Source organism: Rhinolophus sinicus, linkage group LG17, assembly GCF_036562045.2.
Source record: "Rhinolophus sinicus isolate RSC01 linkage group LG17, ASM3656204v1, whole genome shotgun sequence".
NCBI lineage: Eukaryota > Metazoa > Chordata > Mammalia > Chiroptera > Rhinolophidae > Rhinolophus > Rhinolophus sinicus.
The window spans coordinates 17,836,732-17,854,077 of NC_133766.1; the positions used below are offsets into that span (position 1 = coordinate 17,836,732).

The 17,346-nt window shown below is 48.1% G+C and overlaps 1 protein-coding gene across 1 annotated transcript; it reads left to right on the top strand.

Annotated features, from left to right (window-relative positions):
- The first annotated feature begins 328 nt into the window (after positions 1-328).
- Positions 329-10,906, top strand: RD3 (RD3 regulator of GUCY2D). The gene is made up of 3 exons (XM_019738025.2): positions 329-457; positions 6,890-7,242; positions 9,093-10,906. Exons 2-3 carry the CDS (start codon positions 6,947-6,949, stop codon positions 9,388-9,390), a joined length of 594 nt encoding a protein of 197 aa, XP_019593584.2. The 5' UTR covers positions 329-457; positions 6,890-6,946; the 3' UTR covers positions 9,391-10,906.
- The last annotated feature ends 6,440 nt before the right edge of the window (positions 10,907-17,346 follow it).

Sequence of the window (17,346 nt, forward strand, 5' to 3'; positions counted from 1 at the left end):
TCAGAGGGCTCCCTCTAGAGATAATACAGCGCGAGGTAAAAGAGGCTTAGGTGGTTTCCAGGCAACCACAGATCAGGAGCTGGCCTGCCTCCCATTCTGCAGAGGAGCCATGGTTCCAGCCTCCTGGGACACACACACACACACACACACACACACACACACACACTCACACCCCAGGCTGGATCCCTCCACTGGTCAGTATTGTTTTCTCTTCGGCACAACTTCTCAGAGACAGAACGAGAGGGGAAAGTATGAGGCCACAGCCAGAAGCAGAAGAGAAAGAGGAGGGACACGCTTAGGATGTAATCTTCTCTCTGCCCTGCCCTCTTATGCATGGCTTCCAAACTTTTTGCTTTTCCTTGAAAAGATCCAGACACTCTTCGCCCAGACTGGGAAGCAGAAAGCTGGACCCCTGTTGGACCTTTCACCTCAGTGGAGGCAGACCTCAGAGAGCCAGGTAAGAGGGGCGTCTCCTCAGGAGACAGTGGCTTCCACACCTGGACAGCAGCTGAGCCTTAAGAAATGAGAGCTGAGGCCGGTCAGCCTGGAGCTGGGAGAGGCAGCTTCCGGGCTGTGGCAGGCTGAGCACAGCCTATTGAGCTGTCTGAGTCCAGGGTCAGATGGCCACAGGGAGGCCCTGTCAGTCCTCAGCTGTTCCACAGGAGTCGGTGGCCTCTATGGTATCCTCGAACTGTGGCGTGTCCTTGCTTTATAAACCCATGGGAAGCCATAGCTATTGTCTGCTCTGGAACCAGCACGTCTGTTTGGGAGGACCCAGCCCCAGCATTTTCTCTTCTGCTTTTAGGGGGAGGACCCAAGCAGGAGAAGAGAGGTGAATCCCACATCAGACATTCTCTCATCAATTTGAGAGCTGTAACTTGAGCACCTACTAAGCCCGAGGTGCAGAATCAGCCTCTCGGGACACAGCAGTGAGCAGGACACGTGGGTGATGTGTGGGTCTCAGGGTTCCAGCCACAGAGCTTTCTGTGAGTCCCCGGTAACACGCCCAGGAGAGCAGGCCTGGAGAGAGAGGCGTGGGCTGGGCCAGGAAGAGGACCAGGATCGGGAAGGAAAAGTCCAAGGGGCAACTGCGGGACCAGGCCAGAGTTTGCTGGCGATTAACCCCATCCAGCTATGGCCAGTTGGACCCGAGTACTCGCTCCCTTCTGATTGAACCTCTGCCTCAGAATGAGGAAAACTGACTGCCATTCATTCATTCATGAACCACCTATCAAGTGCCTGCTGCCTGTCAGCAGAGTCAGCAAATTCAGCTCTTGCCTTCACAGAGATCGTAGCCAAGTGGAGAGAGAGAAAAGCGATAAAAAAAGAGTGAGAAACGTGTTTCTTACAGATGTCGTGATGGCATCTGGCAGGTACTGGCCGGCACCCTGTCCTACCTCAGTGGGGGGTCGTGTGGGGCAGGGTGCAAAGAGTTGCTGATGCTTGAGGGGGGTCCTAAAAGATGAGCAGATGTTAATCAGGTGGGCAGGGGCCCACAGGTCAGGCTGAGTCACACCGGGCTTGGTGGATTACTGTTATTCCTCTATGATGCCGAAGAAAACTAAGGTCCATTTGCAGTCTGTGAAGCTGGCCTTGGACCTTGGCAAACACAGGGCTGGAGGAAGGTCAGTTAGAGAGCGCAGCACCTCCGTACCTGCTCTCCGTACCTGCTCCAAGACCTCTGCCCAGACTCGGGAAGCAGCTTCAGCAAAGCCAGCCTGCCTGCTCAGGGAGACAGTGGGTGCCCACGGGTCCCTGGAAACAAGCATGTTGCCTCTCAGCCTGGCCTGCAGCAGCCCAGCTCAGCTGTTAGAGCCCAGCTCAGAGGTGGCATCTGGGTGGGGCTCCCTGTCTTGGTACCAAGAAAACAGCTTCCTGGCAGAGACTGAGCTGTCCTTCCTGGTTGGCAGGGGCTGGTGGCCTTTATCGCTAGAGTCAGGCAAACCTCTCATGCCTTCTGAGGGGCAGTCAGAGTCCTGCTTCCTACTCCAAGGGTACACAACCCACACTGAGATTCTCCTGGTCCCCTTCCCACTGCTCGCTGCCCAGAACCAGACTCCCCTTGCCCTGGCGGCATGGAGGTGATGTTTCTAGCATATTCAAGTATCTAATGAGCCACAGCTGGTGGTAGCTTTTCCCAGGGAGCCCCAGAAAAGATGTCATCCTCAGGGATGTTCAAAAATAGGCTGAAGGGAAGGCTCAGAGAGTGGGGGTGGGAGGAGTAATGAAGGGGAGAGGAAGGTGGAGGAGGAAGAGCAGAGAATGAAGGAGAAAGTGCTCAGGGGAGTGACGCCAAAGGGCAGAGACAGAACAAGTGAGAGCCTTCCTATTGGTGCTGGGTGAACTGAGGCTCTGCCCCTGAGCTTTCCCTTCATGGGGTCAGGAGGTGAGGGGAGGCCTCCCTAGAAGCCAGGGTTGGGGCAAGGCCAGGAACAGGATTGGGGTCAAGGTTGTACCAAACCGGGATCCTTTACTTTTTGTGCCATGGCCCCCTGTGGAAGCCTGTGGACACGTTTTCAGCAAGATGTTTCTAAGTGCATGAAATTAAGTTCATAGGGTTACGAAAGAAACCAGTTGTATTGAAATGCAGGTTTTGACGTGTTTTTAAAAACAATTTGAGATATACTGTATTTCCCCGAAAATAAGACCGGGTCTTATATTAATTTTTGCTCCAAAAGACACATTAGGACGTATATTTCAGGGGCTGTCTTATTTTTTCATGTACAACAACCTACATTTATTCAAATACAGTCATGTCATCTTCTTCTGGAACATTATCATAACATACTAAATGCATCTGTCTGGCTGATGATTCACTGGGGCTTATTTTCGAGGTAGGTCTTATTTTCAGGGAAACACGGTAGTTAATATATGTGTCTCCCTATGAACATGTAAAATAATGAAATCTCGTGGCAGTTCTAACAAATGCCGTGATTTCATAATAGTGATGAGCTTAAATGATATTTCAAGAATAACATTGTTACAGTGTTATGAAAATCTCTGTGATCTCTACTGCAGATAAAGTCACAGGCATGACTGGTACTGCTGTGGTCTGGGGCCCGCATTCATAACTGACGGAAGCACTACATCTCAGTTAAAATTGGTGGAAATGAAGATTTGTTTTTACCAATCTGAGTTCATAAACCTCTGAATTCTCCCTGTGGGCTTCAGGGCAAGAATCCCTGTACCGAGGGACCGACAGTCACAGACCTAGGTGAAACAACTTCTTGTGAGTTCCTTTGCACTTATACGAACGTTACCTTATTTGATCTTCACAGTTACCTGGAGTAGGTACCCTTATTAGCCCATCTTACAGATGGGGAAACTGAGGCTTGGAGCAATGAGGGTAACTTGGACACCGGCAGCTATGGCAGGGAGGGGAAGGGTGTAGATATTGCACGCAGTTTTTCTCTGCTAAAGCCTGAGCTCCCCCAACATGCACCGGCCTCATGGGAGCTGGCAATCAACCAAAGGCAGAGTGGGTATACGCTTCATCGTGTTGTGCTGCCACTTCACAGGTGTGCCCTTCCAGACAGGGCACTGCACCGCTGGGCGTGCCCCTCAGCAGTATCATGACTCGTTCCAGTCCCTCTCCTGAATGTAGGGTCCTGAACGGAGCCTCAGCACCAAACAGTGACAGGTACACCGCACACTCCCACCTGTGTTTGCTGTCATGAGTGGGTCAGAATTCAGGCCTGGGCTTTAGTCTCCACACCCCAGACCTGCCCACCCGCAGGCCACTGATTGTTCCGACACCCACGCCCATCTGTGAAAAATGCCACGGCACTATAACTGGGTCTAATATAAACTGTGGGCCGGGGTGCTGAAGAATAAATCAAGCCCAACAGAGAGAGTGAATTGAGAAGGCTTCCTGCAAAAAGTGAGTTTTGAGCTAGATATTTTCTAACTTTGAAATTATGAATATGCTCAAACCATGAAGAAAAATTCGAATGATAGTGCAATAAACACCCATAAATTCCCCCTAGACAAAACGATTTTAATATTTTGCCATATTTGCCCTGTGTGTGTGTGTGTGTGTGTGTGTGTGTGTGTGTGTGTGTATAACATTTTCTGAACTATTTGAATGTAAGGTATTGAAGGCATTATGACACTTCTGCTAGGAACACGTCAGCATTGCTTTCTAAGATTGGGCTACTTGTCAACGTTCCCCTATAACCATTTTCATACCTAAGAAAATCAACACTCATTACTTAACCTTCAGCTCATTTTCAAATTTCCTCAAATGTCCTAATTTAAAAACAACAACAACACGTATTCAGTCAATTAGTGTTCGTGCATTGGAGGCAGATTGTAGGGGTTGTTGACAGAAAGGGAAACGGGCATTATTCCTCACGGGAAAGTTCCAGAGTCCATGGTGTGTGCTGCCATGGCCAAGCAGGGAGCAGGAGTGTGAGGGGCCTTGCCGCTTACACGGGGGCGTTTGGCTCTGCCACAAGGTTTAATCCAGAACAAGGGAGAGCAGAATCCTAATTGTGCAGAGCACCCAGCGAAGGCCACCCTTGCTGTTCTGATGAACCCTCTGGGTGTCTTTATCAGACCACACCTGCCATCAGCTTCTTCCCCAGACACTTGGTCACAACACAGACTCACATTGGATTTCCGCTGGGTCAGGCCCTGGGAAGGCCCTGGGATAAGCCAACCACCTCTGGCCTCTATCTGGCTAGCTTTCCTCACTGCCCTGCTCTCTCTCGCTCTATCTCTCCCTCCCTCCTTTGCCCTAAGAACTTAATCAGACCTGCTGCAGAGCCTCCTGGGAGAACAGCTGGCACCAGGGACAGAAATAGCTTGGCATAAACGTTGTCTCTGTCAAAGCCTCTGTCAATCTCTAGTGAGGGTTGGAGGTGGGGAGAGTGGGGAGTTGGGGGAGGAAAATTCATAACATGCCCTTACCCCTGAGAGACCCCACTCCCTGGGCCAGAGAAGCTAAGAATCCACTAACCCCAGGACTCTGGTGGAATCACCCCACTCAGCCTGTGCCATCTGACATGGGCTAAGCACCTGTTTCTAGATGCCAGCTCAGGTCAGGGGTACAAGCCGTAAACCCCGGGAAGAGGGCCCTGGCCCCAGGCTGCTCTCTGGCTTTCGTGTGGCCGAGCTCCACCTGTGGTGAGGAGTCTGGGGGATTAAGGAGACAAGTCTGTTCTGACGTCACTTCCCCTCTAAATCAGGCCTCAGGTACTGAGATCCAGAACTCCCTGCCCAGACAGTCACCTGCCCACTTCCAGAGCCTGAGCAGGCCTCCTCTTTAGTCCCAGTCTCCCAGGGGTGAACGATATCACCAGTGCAGACAACCCTAGGTCTGAGGGGGCAAAGAGGTGACTGTTGGTAAGGGTGTGGAGGGGCCTGGACACGAAGGCTGGGTGTCCCCATGCATGTTTGCAAGGCCCTTCATGGTGTGCGGACAGAAAGGGACAGGCTGAGGGCCAGGAGTTGGCTCAATCCACGCCGCCATGAGGGAATTGGTTGTTCAAGTCTCCATGGGTAAGTAGACATTTCCATTTGTGCCATTCCAGAAGGTTACTGCTAGCCCATAATAATTTTCCCATTTATGTCTGATTCTCCAGCCCTAACAATTCATTTCTCTGGGCTAAGCGCTGTGGACGCAGGGTGATGGGACGGCTGCCTAAAAATGTGGATGTCCTCAGGAGGTGACACGTGTCATGCCATGTTGTTGAGACGGAGTTCACTGAATCTGTTTTCACTGCACCTGGGAGTCTAGGCAGGACGGTGCCATTGGTGCCTGGAAGGGGGAGTTCCCTGGAGGGAAGAGGCACAGAAAGGGGAGGTGGGACACCTCAAAGACCCACTTCAAGTTTTAGCCCAGGAATGGTGCTGGCTGTCACTATTGTCAGAGGCACAAACCCACTTCTGACAGGGAGCCGGCGTGCTGAGATGGCAGCTCATTCACCCATTCATCCTTTCTAGTCCCTCAGTCTGTCATTCACCAAACCTGTGTTGAGCAGAACCCTGTGGTAATAGGCTGATGAGTTAGGTCTTCGCTCTCCTACCTGATGCTCCTTGCTCATGTCTCCCCTTGTACCACATCTGGGTCTTCCACCTGGTACCTCTCCATCAGTCCATGTGTCTGAGGCCTGCACTCACCCACCCTTCAGCCTGCTCTCCTCCACAAAGCCTTCTGTGACCCCGTTCGTCATCTAGAGTCGCTCCTTCCTTTCCCCGTCAATACAGACTCTCCGCTCCTCCAGTCGTGTTTACCTCTTTCCACCGATGTTATGGTTTTTACTTATCATATCCTGTGTCTATTGGGCAGGGTCCCTGGTGTGCTTTCCCATTTGTGTTCCTCCACAGGTGTGTACCCAGTGCTTGATTAATGCTTCTGGATGAATGAATGAATGGTGGGTAAGTTGTGTCTTTTGCAGGATGATGTCAACCCCATATAGTTCTAAGCTTCCTTCAGCAATAGGCTGGGGGCATTTAGAAGCTTAGTGTATTTTCCTGTGAAGTTGACATAGGATGTAGGCGTCTGTAGTGTGTGTGTGTGTGTGTGTGTGTGTGTGTGTGTGTTGTTTTCCCCTTAAGTCATAGGGATAAGATTGTACTCAGCCATAAACAATCAGCTTCCTACTTTGTTTGGAGTTAGCAGGGCTCCAGGAGGAACTTTCTCTCAATCATTTAGATGCATTAGGGATTGTTACAACCATGAGAGTATCTTACTTTTATGTGGTGCATCCCAAGTTTATTCACAACTGGTTCTTACAACAGCCCTATCTTGCCTTATTGTATTAGAAATGATTGCACAAAGAGGTTGAGCGACTTATTTGAGGCCACCCAGCTGTGAGGACAGAGCAGGCCTTCTCACTGGGGTCCCAGCTCCCCTCCCTTCCCTTTGTTCTCTCCATCCTGACAGAAGGGCCCAAGGAAGACACACGCACTCCGTCCTGTCTCAGGAGGTCCTGGGGGGGCCATGTCCCTCATCCCGTGGCTCCGGTGGACCGAGGCCCCGCCACGGCTGTCATCCCAGAGCCCAGCTGAGATGGTGCTGGAGACGCTCATGATGGAACTGGCAGGGCAGATGCGAGAGGCCGAGAGGCAGCAGCGGGAGCGCAGCAATGCGGTCAGGAAGATCTGCACTGGAGTGGACTACAGCTGGCTGGCCCGCACGTCCCAGCCCACCTACGACCTCAGCCCTGGTGAGCGGCTGCAGCTGGAGGACATCTGTGCCAAGATCCACCCATCCTACTGTGGGCCCGCCATCCTCAGGTAACCCCTGCACAGGGCTAGCTGTTGATGGCTGCAGCGGCAGGACCTGAGGTTACCAGGACTAGAGCCAGGGGTTCTGGATGACCCAGTTATCTGTCAGAAGGAACAAGGCCGGAGGAGGAATCTGAAAGAGGCCATGAAACACCAGATCAGGCTAGGGGCCCAGAGGGAGGAAGGGAGCGGCTCCTGCAAGCACATGAGCTTTGATAGGAGAGAACCCCAGGCCTTTGAGCTTTCTGTCTGGATTGTTATTCTCCTGGATTTTAATGTAGCTAACTCCTTCTCTTTGGTCAGGTCATCTTCCATACTACCGTCTTAGAGCTCAGGTCATCTTCCATACTACCGTCTTAGAGCTCAGGTCATCTTCCATACTACCGTCTTAGAGCTCAGGTCATCTTCCATACTACCGTCTTAGAGCTCAGGTCATCTTCCATACTACCGTCTTAGAGCGTTTTCCCAGATAACAATTATCTGATGTCAGAATAACTTGCCCCAGGTGTGTGTGTGTGTGTGTGTGTGTGTGTGTGTGTGTGTGTGTAGGGTTCAGAGCCCTGGGGCACCAAACATTAAGAGCTTGGGTACAAAATGTTCCTGAATATAAATATAACCTTAATAAAGCTGTGACCCACAGTCTCAGCTGAATTCATGTGGAAGTCAAAGAAGGGTAGTCCAACAACCAGAAATAATTTCAAAGGTAACTTAAGTCCTTTATCTGCATTTCTCAAATACTAGTAAAGAAATACAGATGCACCATAAAACATCTTAAAATCCCCCTTAGTCTCCCCAAATCTTTCCTCACCCATCTCTTTAAGCAATATACACCTTTTTCTTCGAGATGCCCCTTAAATTCCCCTTTCTCCTTCTCTAGTCTTATCCATGTGCCTTGGAATTTTGCAGTCTCTTTATGTCCCCACCCCTTTCTTCCTCCAGGCTGAGAATCTTACCCTCCCCCATTTTTATTATTCTGTTCTGTGGAAGACCTCCCCCCACCGCCCCCAAATGTATCTAGTTCCAGAAGAATCCTGAAGACAGGGACAGGGGTGAGTGTGTGTGTGTGTGTGTGTGTGTGTGTGTGTGTGTGGTGTTGATGAGAGAATTTAAGCTGGCAAACCACATTTCATAAACGACAGGGAGGCTGGGGACACACATATGATTGTCCCGCCGCATTTTCGGCCTCATGTCATTGCTGAAAAGTTTGAGAAGGTCCTGCTTTTCCATATGGTGGAAGAACCCATTCAGTAAATGGACTTGCTAACTATCGCTCATTTCTGAGCTCTGGCAAAGACAATTTAGGCAGAGGAACCAGGCGGGGAAACCCTGCAGAGAGCTCTGGGGACCACAGGTGATTCTTCCTGGCTGGAGCACAGACTGTGGAAGTAGCAGGGGACCTGGTAAATGGCCAAGTAGCTCACCCTCCCCCAGGAGATGGCAGGAGCCATGCAAGGAATATCTCAGGGCAGTGATCTAATCAGATATACATTTCAGAGAGACCACTCTAGCCAGTGGGTGAAAGGTGGGAAAGGATTGCAGAAAGCCTCACTCAGTAGGAGGTGATAGCAGTGGGCTCCCCTTACTAAACGGGCATAGATAACCTGAGGCAAGTGCCAGGAAGGATCTTTGCATATGTTAGCTCATTAAACCTCACAAAAAGGTGGCTATGACCCCAGTTTATAGGTGAGGAAGCTGAGGCTCATTGAGGGCAGAAGTGGCAGGGCTGGTATTTGAACGCAAGCAATAGGTGGAGGAGATGGGAATGGACCAGAGTGTGGGCACACAACCAGCCTCTGGGGTGTGTCACATGCTACATCTAGGTGACCGCCCCACCGTGCTCTCTGACCTTCTGCTCCCAGATTCCGGCAGCTGATGGCTGAGCAGGAACCCGAGGTACGGGAGGTGTCCCGGCTGTTCCGCTCGGTGCTGCAGGAAGTGCTGGAGAAGATGAAGCAGGAGGAGGAGGCCCACAGGCTGACGAGGCAATGGAGCCTGCGGCCCCGCGGCAGCCTGGCACTGGCCACCTTCAAGACCCGCGCACGCATATCCCCCTTCGCCAGCGACATCCGGACCATCTCTGAGGATGTGGAGCGGGACACGCAGCCGCGGACGCGGACCTGGAGCATGCCAGAGTTCCAGGCGCTCAAAGAGGACTGACCCGCCCTCACCTGAGCCACCTGTGGGAGGGCATGAGAGGCCCGTGACGTCCAGGGTCCTGGAACCTCCCCACGTGTCCCTGAGGAGGGGGCCGAAGCGGCCACATCCCAAGATGCTCCTGTAAGATGGAGCGACCGCTCCCTGCCCACCCTCTCCCACTGGCTACAAGGCCCAGAGTCAGGGCTTGGAGCTGCAGGAGTGGGGGCTCTGCCTCCCCTGCGCCAGCGAGTAGGAGCAGCCCCTTCCTGCTCACAGATTCAGGGTGTTGGCAGACAGACGACAGCCCCATCCCTGTCTTCTGTTTCTGTTTGGAGGGGGAATCATTGCCCTGCCTTTTTGCCAAGACCTGAGTTGTCACCCTAACTTCAGTGTCATCCCATTTACCCCATCTCCCTGGGTAAAGATGAGCGACTTGTTGGGTGGTGTCCATTCTCTGCTGGTGACTGGCTGGTTTTACCACTGCAGGTGGGTCACAGCTTCATGGGCCAGCAGAGCTGGAAGGGACCACAGAGACCACTGGGTCCCACTTTCCTGACTAGTGAACGAGGAAACGGAGGCTCAGAGAGAGCCAGGGTTCTTCCACCTAAGCTGTGCCCAGATTCCCATGGACAGTGAGATTGCTCCTGTATACATAGTCTCTGCCCCTGAGTCCTTGAGTCCTGGGCTATGATGGGACAGGTCCAAGGGCTATGCTTACACCTGCCTGTGGTCTGACCCATCTCTTATGTTGGCACTGGCATGGGGGTCTAAGCTTCACTTCTAGAAAGGTCGCTGGGGGCAGAGGAAGGTTGCCGTCATCCCAGCCCAATGTCATCACCTGGGAGGGGACCAGTACCCAGCAGCTCCTTCCAGAGGCTAAGTTTCAAGACCTTCTGACTTGCTGCTCTGGAGAGCCCAGGTCTCTGATTCCAGGATCGCTTCTGAATCTGGTCACGCCTGCTCTCTGGCTGTTCCCATGGAAAGTGGTGCCCAAACCCCTAACTGATACTGAGGCACCTGAGTGAAATGTTCTAGAAGAACCTCCCTACAGGCTCACTGTCCTTCTGTTTCTTACACAGTCAGATCTTGGTGATGGGCATGTAGATTCTCCAATGTACAGATCACCTATGGAAGGCCAGGTGGCCTGTAAATAAAATGCCAGGAGGAGATAAGTCAGCAGGGAAAATCCATATATTCCCTGACCAAGCGCAATGGAAAACATTTTTTAATGATCCGATTTTAGGTTATTTTCACACAAATCTAGAGAGACAATCACAGGATGCTGGAAAACTTCTCATCCAACACCGTAAAGATAGAGTTGATTGGCTCATTCACATAATTGGTAAAAGTTGAGAATCACTTCAATAAAAATATATACCGTAAACATCTTTCATATTTTATGTTAAGACATTAAATAGTTCATTCAATTGCCAAACTTTTGAGCTGTGTTCACTATTTTTTGTGACATGTGGGTTGTCTGATGGGCGTTCTACGCTTGTTTTATTTGCTTGTGTGTACTTTAAACATAACTATAAGAACAACTGGTATAAACAAGTTTTGGAAAAAACAGAAGAGACCCTTGGTAAGCAGACAACTCAGTTGACAGGGGCAGAAGTATTGGGGGAGAGTCAGAAAAGGATCTGCTGGCCGTAAGCTTTCTGGGTGCCCTGGACGTGGGGCACGTATTTTGAGAGAATGGAGCGTCAGCGTCAATCTGGTGGGGGCGGGGTCAGAGGAGGTCAGTGAAGAGAATGTCTACTGTTTTCCTTCTTCCCCACCACCCTGCACGTACCTATTCTCCCTTCCAAAAAGGAAGAACCAAGGCTCTCAACGGCATGCTCTTTCTAAAGTAACTGGCTGCCCATGGAAACCTTCCCTGCCCACCTCAGTCAAGACAGACAGAACCCACCAGCCTCGGATGCTGTTTGTCCTACTGCAGTGAATCCCCCGACTGAGGTCTGTGAGAAGTTGCTCCTCTGGATTCAGGTCGTTAAAGGGAGTAATGATGGCTGTCTCAATTTCTAGTTTAAAAACTCAGTAACGGCTCTATAAGAGAACAAACCACTTTGAGAGGCTTCTTATGAGTGTGGGATAGCAGCTAGTGGCAGTTGAAAGGGAGAGAGTTGAGCAAGCTCAAGACACAGGACAGTTTGCGCGCTGTTCAACACCACTAGCCACTAGAGGGAGCCAGTGGGAGGGTTGAACCACTCAATTACTATATTTTATTTCACTGTGTTTTTTTCTGTTTTTGCTTTTTTTTTTTTTAACTTGTTATGAACATTTTCAAACACACAGAAAAGTACAGAGAAAAGTGTAAGGAGCCTCCATATTCCCATCACTAACATTTACCATATTTGCTGTACCTATTTTTTGTGTATTTTGAAATAAATCCCAGACATCAAGACATTTAATCCCCGAATACTTCAATATGTACTGCGAAGGAGTAAGAAAAATTTCCTGTGTCACTACAATACAATGCTATCATTCCCAACAAAATTAACAGTAATTCCTTAATATCATCTAACACCCAGTCCATATTCAAATTTATCTATTCCCAACAAATGATTTTTGCAGTTTATTTTTTTCTTTTAAGATTTTTATTAAAAATATAGCTAACATACAATATTATATTTGTTTCGGGGGTACATCATAGTTAGTCAACATTTTATACCTAAAGAAGTGCTCACCATGGTAAGCCCAGCAACCATCTGACACCGTTACCACACCATCACAATATTATTGACTATATTCCCCTTGCTGTACATTACATCCCCATGACTTATTTGTTTTACACCTGGAAATTTGGACCTCTTATTCCCCTTCCCCCTTTTAAATTTATTAATTACCATTGACATTCAATATTATTTTATATCAATTTCAGGTTTATAGCATAGTGGTTTGACATTTATGTAATTTAAGAAGTGATCCCCCCGACTAGTCTAGTACTCACCTGTCACTATACATAGTTATTACCCTATCGTTGACTGTATTCCCTATGCTTTACTTTACATCCCCATGACTATTTTCTAACTACAGATTCGTACTTTTTAATCCTTTCACCTTTTTCACCTTGCCCCCAACCGTTTCCCATCTATCACCCCAGCAAATCCAGTACCCATCTGACACCATACATAGTTATGACAATATCATTGACTATATTCCTTGTGCTGTACCTACATCCCCATACCTACTTTGTAACACCAATTTGTACTTCTTAATCCCTTCCCCTTTTTTCACCCACACTCTCAAACCCCCTCCCATCTGGCAACCATCAAAATGTTTTCTGTATCTATGAGTTTGTTTGTTTTGTTTGTTAATTTTGTTCTTAGATTCCACACATAAGCAAATCATATTGCATCTGTCTCTCTGTCTAACATACTCCACTCAGCACAACACCCTCCAGGTCCATCCATGCTGCCGCAGCTGGCACGAACCCATTCTGTTCCATGACCAAACAGTATTCCATTATATATATATATATATATATATCACCTATTCTATATCCATTCATCCATCGACAGACACCCAGGCTGCTTCCACATCTTAGCCAATGTAAACAATGCTATAATTAACATGGATGCAACATCCCCTCCAAGTGGCATTTGGGTTTCTTTGGATAAATACCCTGGAGTGGCATTACTGGCTCTTTCATTGTCTCTTCTTATAGCCTTTGTTTTAAAGTCTATTTTGTTTGGTGTAAGTATTGCTACCCCAGTTTTTTTGTGTGTTTTTTTTCATTTCCATTTTCATGAAATATCTTTTTCTATCCCTTTACTTTCTGTCTGTACGTGTCTTTCAGTCTGAAGTGAGCCTCTTGTAGGCACAATATGTAAGGATTTTGTTTTCTTATCCATTCATCCCTCCAATGTCTTTTGACTGGAGTATTTCATACATTTACATTAAAAGTAATTCTTGATAGATATATAGATAGTGCCATTTTATTATTCATAATTTTTATTTTTATTTTTTTTCTGTCTTAAAGAAGTCCCTCTAACATTCCTATAATACTGATTTGGTGGTGATAAACTCCTTTAGCTTTTTCTTGTTTGGGAAGCTCTATCTCTCCTTTGATTTTAAATGATAGCCTTGCAGGATAGAATAGTCTTGGTTGTAGGTCCTTGCTTTTCATCACATTGACTATTTTATGTCAATCCCTTCTGGCCTGCAAAGTTTCTGTTGAGAAATCAGCTGACAGTTTTATGGAGGCTCCCTTGTAGGTAACTAACTGCTTTCTCTTGCAGCTTTTAGGATTCTCTCTATGCCTTTGTTTTTAACCTTTGTCATTTTAATTATAATGTGTGGGCCTGTTTGGGTTCATCTTGTTTGGGACTCTCTGCACTTCCTGGGCTTGTATGTCTATTTCTTTCACCAGGTTAGGAAAGTTTTTAGTCATTATTTCTTCAAATAGATTCTCAATCCCTTGTTTTCTCTCTCTTCTCCTTTTGGTACCCCTGTGATGCAAATGTTGCTACACTTGATGTTGTCCCACAGGTCCCTTAAACTATCTTCTTTTTCTTTTTGCTGTTCCAACTGGGTGTTTTACACTACCTTGTCTTCTGAATCACTGATTCGATCCTCTGCTTCATCTAGTCTGCTGGTGATTCCTTCTAGTGCATTCTTCATTTCAGTTATTGCATTCTTCACTTTTTCCCCCCTTTCTTCTGCCTCCCCCACCCCCACTCCGGTTCAAGCCATTGTTTCTCAGTCTAGTTGTGTAGGACACAGCTCCCCGGCCCATGCTGGTATTATGAGCCTTGCGCTCCCCTGGCTGAGGCAGTCGGTTGCTGGTCATCGGTCGGCCGCTCACAGCAGCTCAAGGCCGCTCACAGCAGCTCATGGCAACTCTCGCTGGCTGCCAGCCACTCACGATGGCTGCTGGCCACTCATGGCATCACACAGTAGCACACGGCAGCCCGTAGCAGCTCACACCAACCTCTCGCTGCTCACAGCAGCCCAGCTCCAGGGAGAACTGTTGTTCACAATCTTAGCTGTAGAGGGAGCAGCTCATTGGCCCATGAGAATCGAACTGACAGTCTTCGGCGTTAGGAGCACGGCGCTCCAACCAAGTGAGCCACCGGCCCGACCCGTATTCTTCACTTTTGACTTGTTCTTTTTTATGGTTTCTATGTCCTTTTTTATGCTTGCTATCTCTTTGTTGAAGTTCTTACTAATTTCCTTGAGCATCCTTAACCATTGCTTTGAACTCTGTATCTAGGAGGTTGCTTGCCTTCATTTTATTTAGGTATCTAGGAGGTTGCTTGCCTTCATTTTATTTAGGTTTTTTTCTGGAGTTTTCTTCTGTTCTTTTATTTGGAATATATTTCTTTGTTTCCTTATTTTGGCAGCCTCTCTGTGTTTGTCTCTATGTACTAGGTAGATCTGCTATGTCTCCCAGTCTTGCCGGGTGGCCTTATGTAGTAGGTGCCCTATGGCACAGTCTCCCTGAGCATCTGAGCTGGGTGCTCCAGGAGTGTCATTTGTGGGTTGTGTGTGCCCCCTTGTTATAGTTGAGCCTTGACTGCTTTTGGCCTGTCAGTGGGTGGGACTGACCCTTAGGCTCTCTGGCTGTGGTGTGTGGACATATCCACAGCTTATGGGCTGCTCTGCTGGAGGCTTACCCCACTGAGATTCGCCCCAATGGGCTCTGGTGCCTGTTGAGACCACCCTTTATGTGTGTTGCTTGTGGGGCTAATTGGGTGGTGGTGTGCTGTGGTCTGAGGCCAACCTTCAAGTATGTTGGTTCTAGGGCCTCTTGGGGAGGGTCTGGTGCAGGCCCAGTCAGCCACTGCCTGTGACCAGCCAGGGGCTATCTGGTAAGAGCAACAAAATGATCCACAGTTGTTTACTGCCTGTGCTGGACCTGGAGGTATGTGGGTGAGGCCAAGCTGCGAACTGAGGACGGCTGCCACCAGTACTGGGTCTGGGGTAGCTCCGCAAAAATCCAGGACACCCTGAGGCCTGTTGCCACCTACCAGCTCTCTGAAGCGTCAGCCACTAATTACACCTTGTGCAGTATGTGAGTTGGGTGAAGCAGGGTCTCAGGGAGTCATTAGAATGGGAATAACTGTGGTCATCATGTTAATGTAAATTCTGGTTTGGTGCCATTGCTGAGTCTGGAATGACTCAGCAAAAGTGTCAGAGCACACCAAGGCCAGTCACTGCCTGCTGGACTCCAATAGTTTTCCAAGATAGTTTTCTGATAGTTTTACACTGCAGGTGGGGCGGTTGCTCACAGAGAAAGTGCCTCCAATCGTGGGCAAATTGGGTGGAGCTGTGTCCCAGTGAATCAGCAGGATGGAGGTGTGGAGCTCACCAGGCCAATCAGATTCAGACTTGGCTGGAGGGGGCGGGCTCAACAAAAAAGATGGTGCCTGCAATTGGCTGCACAGAAGGTGGAACCCTCACCAGGAAAATACCATCTGTTCTCCCTCCCTTCAAAGCCACAGACCTCAGTCTGCCCTCAAACACCCCTCCCTCATGTTTCCGAGGTCCCCTGAGTCACCGCCCCTCCGCTGGAGCCCAAGGTAAGAGTCTGCGAGCGAGTGAGTCTTTGTGTGGGCTGTTTAAGCAGATATCTGCGTTTCCTGCAGCCTTCCAGCCCAGCCAAATGGTCAGCATCCCCACTGTTTTTCCTAGCCAGATGTTGTGGGGGCGCCCCTTCTCGGCACCAGTACTCTGGGCTGGGGTCCCTTGTTCCTCCGGGGGGAACCAAGGTGACCGAGATAGCCTTCCTGATTCTCAACCACCACACACAGGTGTGGGACCCATTCTGTGTCTCCACCCCTCCTACCAGTCTCGATGTGGCTTCTTCTTTATATTTTTATATATACAGGACTTCTGTTCAGCTAGACTTCAGATGGTTCTTCAGATTAACTGTTCTATAATTTAATTGTAATCTTAATGTGTTCACGGATGAACACAGGCATAGTGTTTATCGACTCCACCATCTTGGACCTCTCCCTTTTCAAACTCTCAACAGTTTATTTCTTTTAATGAGGATCTAATCAAGCCCTACACATTGACAAGAAAGTTGTAATCTGTTTTAGTCTTGGTTATGTAGTGTTAATTCCACAATGAAGTGTTTAAACTTACAATGGTTATGAAACATTAGAGTTAATAAGCAATAAGTTAATGACAGCACATAAATGATAACAATTCTGCAAATTCGCCTAAGGACACTCTATCCAGATCCTTGTTATGTTCACTTGATTAAAATCCTTCAACAGCAACCAAGAGTCTCTAATACCTTGAAGTAATGTTAAAAATTGATATGGACAATATAGCTGACTTTTCATTTGATTACTCTCCACATCCATGTGTTTTATTTTCTGAGCCATGCTTGCAAATAGCCACCTAAAACCTTCTCTTTTCTTGCCACTTAGAAACAAAACACTAAAATTTATCAAAATAACTCAGCAGAAATCTCAAGAATTCTAATAGTAGGTGGAGTGAAAAAAGTTTGTCTTTTTTTGACGCCATTACTCAACACGTAGTGAAATTTCAGCGTCTTACTGTTCTTATGGCTCCCCAACAAAACACAGTGTTATTTCAAAATTTATTCATTGATAAATCATTTTTAGACATTTTAAATTAATTTAACACCTTGCATCATTTGTTAAATGGGAAATTGGCAACTGTTTCTTTTTGTGAATATTATTATATTGCCTTAAATTAGCTACTATAGTAAGGTGCTAATCTAAAAGTAAAAACATTGGCTAAAATTTGTGACTTTATCATTTCAAGGGAAAAATAAAACGATTTTTTTCAAGTTTCTGAAAATGTCCAAAAGTTTTTATATTACTGAGAAAGGCAGCCACAAGCCAACAGAGATTACAGCATTTTCTAGCACATTTGATTGTTTTGCATGCCAGTTTACAAATTCCCAAACTGGAACAAATGCAGCATTTCCAGTCCTTCAGTCAAACTTGGAAGTTCTCCAGTTCATTCTCTCCTCCCAGCTAGGATTTGGTGCCTTGG